The sequence below is a fragment of the Anomaloglossus baeobatrachus genome, chromosome 6 (genome assembly GCF_048569485.1).
Source record: "Anomaloglossus baeobatrachus isolate aAnoBae1 chromosome 6, aAnoBae1.hap1, whole genome shotgun sequence".
NCBI lineage: Eukaryota > Metazoa > Chordata > Amphibia > Anura > Aromobatidae > Anomaloglossus > Anomaloglossus baeobatrachus.
The window spans coordinates 550,832,313-550,838,312 of record NC_134358.1 but is presented as its reverse complement, the minus strand read 5'-3'; the positions used below and the strand labels follow the sequence as shown (position 1 = coordinate 550,838,312).

The 6,000-nt window shown below is 49.6% G+C and overlaps 1 protein-coding gene across 6 annotated transcripts in view; it reads left to right on the top strand.

Moving 5' to 3' along the window:
- Nucleotides 1-3,897: 3,897 nt before the first annotated feature.
- The window catches only part of SGCE (sarcoglycan epsilon), a 76,265-nt gene continuing 74,162 nt past the window's right edge, over nt 3,898-6,000 (top strand). For 2 of the 6 annotated variants that reach the window (XM_075315674.1, XM_075315668.1), the window contains exon 1: nt 4,002-4,149. In XM_075315674.1, coding sequence (XP_075171789.1) covers nt 4,086-4,149 — 64 coding nt within the window. In that variant the 5' untranslated portion in view covers nt 4,002-4,085. Of the gene's footprint in view, nt 4,150-6,000 lie in introns of all 6 variants that reach the window. The other 4 variants (XM_075315670.1, XM_075315672.1, XM_075315673.1 and 1 more) reach the window with 4 other exon arrangements.

Below are 6,000 nucleotides of genomic sequence, written 5' to 3'. Positions count from 1 at the left end.
ATTGAACATCTGTATTATTTTGGGGGTGTCTGCATTTAGGGGTGTCTGGTCTGGGATTCATTTTAGTTAGAGCATCTAATTTGGGGTCTATATAAGTTTAGAGAGTCTGGCTGTGTTCTTAGTGAGCTATTTTGGGGTCTGTATCAGTTTAGCAAACCCGGTCTGGTTATTTCTTAGTGATCTAGTCTGGGGTCTGTATCAGTTTAGGAAGTCTGGTCCGTGTCTTTTCTTAGTGATCTAGTCTGGGGTCTGTATCAGTTTAGGAAGTCTGGTCCGTGTCTTTTCTTAGTGATCTAGTCTGGGGTCTGTGTCAGTTTAGCGGGTCTGGTCTGGTTCTTTTCTTCGTAATCTAGTCTGGGATCTGTGTTAGTTTAGGGGGTCTAGTTCTCTTAGTGATCTAGTCTGGGGTCTGGATCTCTTCTTAGTGATCTAGTCTGGGGTCTGTGTCAGTTTAGGGGTCCGGTCTGGGTCTTTTCTTATATTTAATCTGGGGTCATGTATTTATTTTGGGATCTGTTCTGGGATCTGTATTAGTTTAGGGGTCCCGATCTTTGTTTAAGGGAGAAGTCACCTTTTGTTTAGATCTGGTCTTTGATCCATTTTAATTTAGGGGTCTGTATTTCTGGTTAGGGCACTGGTTTGGCGTCACTTGTTGCTGAGGGCATTGAACTGAGATCTATAATATTTGGGTGGGAGGGGGGGTCTGCATTTAGGGGTGTTTGGTTTGAGAGTAGTTTTAGTTTAGACCATCTAATTTGGGGTCTGCATGAGTTTAGAAGATCTGGCTGTGTTCTTAGTGATCTAATCTGGGTTCTGTATTAGTTTAGGGAATCTGGTATGGTTCTTTTCTAAGTGATCTAGTCTGGGGTCTGTATCAGTTTAGGGCATCTGGTTTGGTCCTTTTCTTAGTAATCTATTCTGGAGCTGTTTAAGTTTAGGGGGTCTGGTTCTTTTCTTATTGATCTAGTCTGGGGTCTGTATCCGTTTAAGGTTCTGGTTCTCTTCTTAGTGATCTAGTCTGGGGTATGGATCAGTTTAGGGGATCTGGATGTGTTCTTAGCGATTTAATCTGGGGTCTATATCAGTTTAGAGGTTCTGGTTCTTTTCTTAGTGATCTAGTCTGGGGTCTGTAAAGTTTAGGGAATCTGGTTCTCTTCTTAGTAATCTAGTCTCGGGTCTGTATAAGTTTAGGCGGTCTGGTTCTTTTCTTAGTTATCTAGTCTGGGGTCTGTATTAGCTTAGGCTTTCTGGCCTGGATCTTTTCTTAGTGATCTAGCCTGGGGTCTGTATAAGTTTAAGGGATCTAGTTCTCTTCTTAGTGATCTAGTCTCGGGTCTGTTTAAGTTTAGGGGCTCTGGTTCTTTTCTTAGTGATCTAGTCGGGGTCTGTATTAGTTTAGGCAGTCTGGTCTGGTTCTCTTCTTAGTGATCTAGTCTAGGTTCTGTATTATTTTAGGGGATCTGGTTCTTTTCTTAGTGATCTAGTCTGGGGTCTGTATCAGTTTAGGTGGCCTGGTCTGGGTCGTTTCTTAGTGATTTCGTCTGGGGTCTGTATCAGTTTAGGGGATCTGGGCTGGTTCTTTTCTTAGTGATCTATTCTGGGGTCTGGATTAGTTTAGGGATCCAGTCTGGGTCTTTTCTTAGTGGTCTTGTCTGGGGTCTGGATCACTTTAGGGGATCTGGTCTGGGTCTTTTCTTAGTGATCTAGTCTGGGGTCTGGATCAATTTAGGGGGTCTCGTCTGGGTCTTTTCTTAGTGATCTAGTCTGGGGTCTGGATCAGTTTAGGGGGTCTGGTCTGAGTCTTTAGTGATCTAGTCTGGGGTCTGGATCAGTTTAGGGGGTCTGGTCTGGGTCTTTAGTGATCTAGTCTGGGGTCTGGATCTGTTTAGGGGGTCTGGTCTGGGTCTTTTCTTAGTGGTCTAGTCTGGGGTCTGGATCAGTTTAGGGGGTCTGGTCTGGGTCTTTAGTGATCTAGTCTGGGGTCTGGATCAGTTTAGGGGGTCTGGTCTGGGTCTTTTCTTAGTGGTCTAGTCTGGGGTCTGGATCAGTTTAGGGGGTCTGGTCTGGGTCTTTTCTTAGAGGTCTAGTCTGGGGTCTGGATCAGTTTAGGGGGTTTGGTCTTGGTCTTTAGTGACCTAATCTGGGGTCTGGATCAGTTTAGGGGGTCTGGTCTGGGTCTTTAGTGATCTAGTCTGGGGTCTGGATCAGTTTAGGGGTCCGGTCTGGGTCTTTTCTTAGTGGTCTAGTCTGGGGTCTGGATCAGTTTAGGGGGTTTGGTCTCGGTCTTTAGTGACCTAATCTGGGGTCTGGATCAGTTTAGGGGGTCTGGTCTGGGTCTTTAGTGATCTAGTCTGGGGTCTGGATCAGTTTAGGGGTCCGGTCTGGGTCTTTTCTTAGTGGTCTAGTCTGGGGTCTGGATCAGTTTAGGGGATCTGGGCTGGTTCTTTTCTTAGTGATCTATTCTGTGGTCTGGATTAGTTTAGGGATCCAGTCTGGGTCTGGTTCTGTATTATTTTAGGGGATCTGGTTCTTTTCTTAGTGATCTAGTCTGGGGTCTGTATCAGTTTAGGTGGCCTGGTCTGGGTCGTTTCTTAGTGATTTCGTCTGGGGTCTGTATCAGTTTAGGTGGCCTGGTCTGGGTCGTTTCTTAGTGATTTCGTCTGGGGTCTGTATCAGTTTAGGGGATCTGGGCTGGTTCTTTTCTTAGTGATCTATTCTGGGGTCTGGATTAGTTTAGGGATCCAGTCTGGGTCTTTTCTTAGTGGTCTTGTCTGGGGTCTGGATCACTTTAGGGGATCTGGTCTGGGTCTTTTCTTAGTGATCTAGTCTGGGGTCTGGATCAATTTAGGGGGTCTCGTCTGGGTCTTTTCTTAGTGATCTAGTCTGGGGTCTGGATCAGTTTAGGGGGTCTGGTCTGAGTCTTTAGTGATCTAGTCTGGGGTCTGGATCAGTTTAGGGGGTCTGGTCTGGGTCTTTAGTGATCTAGTCTGGGGTCTGGATCAGTTTAGGGGGTCTGGTCTGGGTCTTTTCTTAGTGGTCTAGTCTGGGGTCTGGATCAGTTTAGGGGGTCTGGTCTGGGTCTTTTCTTAGAGGTCTAGTCTGGGGTCTGGATCAGTTTAGGGGGTTTGGTCTCGGTCTTTAGTGACCTAATCTGGGGTCTGGATCAGTTTAGGGGGTCTGGTCTGGGTCTTTAGTGATCTAGTCTGGGGTCTGGATCAGTTTAGGGGTCCGGTCTGGGTCTTTTCTTAGTGGTCTAGTCTGGGATCTGGATCAGTTTAGGGGGTTTGTTCTGGGTCTTTAGTGATCTAGTCTGGGGTCTGGATCAGTTTAGGGGTCCGGTCTGGTTCTTTTCTTAGTAATCTAGTCTGGGGTCTGGATAAGTTTAGGGGGTCTGGGTCTTTTCTTAGTGATCTAGTCTGGGGTCTGGATAAGTTTAGGGGGTCTGGGTCTTTTCTTAGTGATGCAGTCTGGGTCTGGATCAGTTTAGGGGTCTGGTCTGGGTCTTTTCTTAGTGATCTAGTCTGGGGAATGGATCATTTTAGGGGTCCGTTCTGGTTTTTATCTGGTTCTGGTCTTGGGTCCGTATATATTTCGGCCACCCCGCTATTGTGAAATAATGAAGAAATCGCGAGGGTCCATTGTTTTCTCCTCTTCTGGAACAAAATGTCCTATTTTTGGCAGAATTTTTGATTGTTTATTTTTTTATTCTATAAAAATGATGCAAAATAATTATAAGAAAAAAAAATAAATAAAATACAACAAACTCACAGCCAAAAAATAAATGAAAGCATGAAGCCATACGTCAGCCGCCAGCGCCCCTCTACCCAATAATCTCAGGGGACCCCTCGTCCTCATTGTGCGGCTTGTAATATACATTTCTTCCATATTATTCCTCCCCAAACCCCAGGAATGTGCCGAGGATGAGATAGAACATTGTCTATGGCCGCTCCAGAGGAGAAAGCGAGGGACATGTAGAGGAGGGAGGAAAGAAGGACATGGATGGAGGGAGGGAGAGGAAGAGGAGGGGATGCGGCTGCTGATCTTGCCTCCCACAAACAGAATCAGGGAGAGTGAAGAAGAAGAAGATGAAGAAGAAGATGCCAGCGCTGCTGGGGATGGAGCTGAGATGTGGCCCCGTCCTGCTGACAGGTCAGTGTATATACATGTGTGCGAGCGTGCAGCCCCGTATATACCCAACACACAGCCACCCTGTATACACCCTACACACAGCCGCCCTGTATATACCCAACACACAGCCACCCTGTATATACCCAACACACAGCCCTGTATACACCCTGCATACAGCCGCCCCGTATACAACCTGCATACAGCCCTGAATACACCCTACACACAGCCACCCTGTATATACCCAACACACAGCCGCCCTGTATACACCCTACATACAGCCGCCCTGTATACACCCTACATACAGCCGCCCTGTATACACCCTGCATACAGCCGCCCCGTATACAACCTGCATACAGCCGCCCCGTATATACCCTACACTCAGCCGCCCCGTATACAACCTGCATACAGCCGCCCCGTATACAACCTGCATACAGCCGCCCCGTATACAACCTGCAAAATCCGCCCCGTATACACCCAGCATACAGCTGCCCCGTATACAACCTGCAACATCCGCCCCGTATACACCCAGCATACAGCTGCCCCGTATACAACCTGCAAACAGCCGCCCCGTATACACCCTGCCCACAGCCTCCCCGTATACACTCTGCACACAGCCTCCCCGTATACACCCTGCACACAGCCTCCCCGTATACACCCTGCCCACAGCCTCCCCGTATACACCCTGCACACAGCCTCCCCGTATACACCCTGCACACATCCGCCCCGTATACACCCTGCACACATCCGCCCCGTATACACCCTGCATACAGCCTTCCCGTATACACTCTGCACACAGCCGCCCCGTATACACCCTGCACACATCCGCCCCGTATACACCCTGCACACATCCGCCCCGTATACACCCTGCACACATCCGCCCCGTATACACCCTGCATACAGCCTCCCCGTATACACTCTGCACACAGCCGCCCTGTATACACCCTGCACACAGCTGCCCCATATACACCCTCTATACAGCCCGGTATACACCCTGCACACAGCCGCCCTGTATACACCCTGCACACAGCCGTCCTGTATACACCCTGCACACAGCCGTCCTGTATACACCCTGCACACAGCCGCCCTGTATACACCCTGCACACAGCCGCCCTGTATACACCCTGCACACAGACGCCCTGTATACACCCTGCACACAGCCGTCCTGTATACACCCTGCACACAGCCGTCCTGTATACACCCTGCACACAGCCGCCCTGTATACACCCTGCACACAGCCGCCCTGTATACACCCTGCACACAGCCGTCCTGTATACACCCTGCACACAGCCGTCCTGTATACACCCTGCACACAGCCGTCCTGTATACACCCTGCACACAGCCGTCCTGTATACACCCTGCACACAGCCGCCCTGTATACACCCTGCACACAGCCGCCCTGTATACACCCTGCACACAGACGCCCTGTATACACCCTGCACACAGCCGTCCTGTATACACCCTGCACACAGCCGTCCTGTATACACCCTGCACACAGCCGTCCTGTATACACCCTGCACACAGCCGTCCTGTATACACCCTGCACACAGCCGTCCTGTATACACCCTGCACACAGCCGTCCTGTATACACCCTGCACACAGCCACCCTGTATACATCCTCTATACAGCCCTGTATACACCCTGCACACAGCCACCCTGTATACACCCTGCACACAGCCGTCCTGTATACACCCTGCACACAGCCACCCTGTATACATCCTCTATACAGCCCTGTATACACCCTGCACACAGCCGCCCTGTATACACCCTGCACACAGCCGTCCTGTATACACCCTGCACACAGCCGTCCTGTATACACCCTGCACACAGCTGTCCTGTATACACCCTGCACACAGCCGTCCTGTATACACCCTG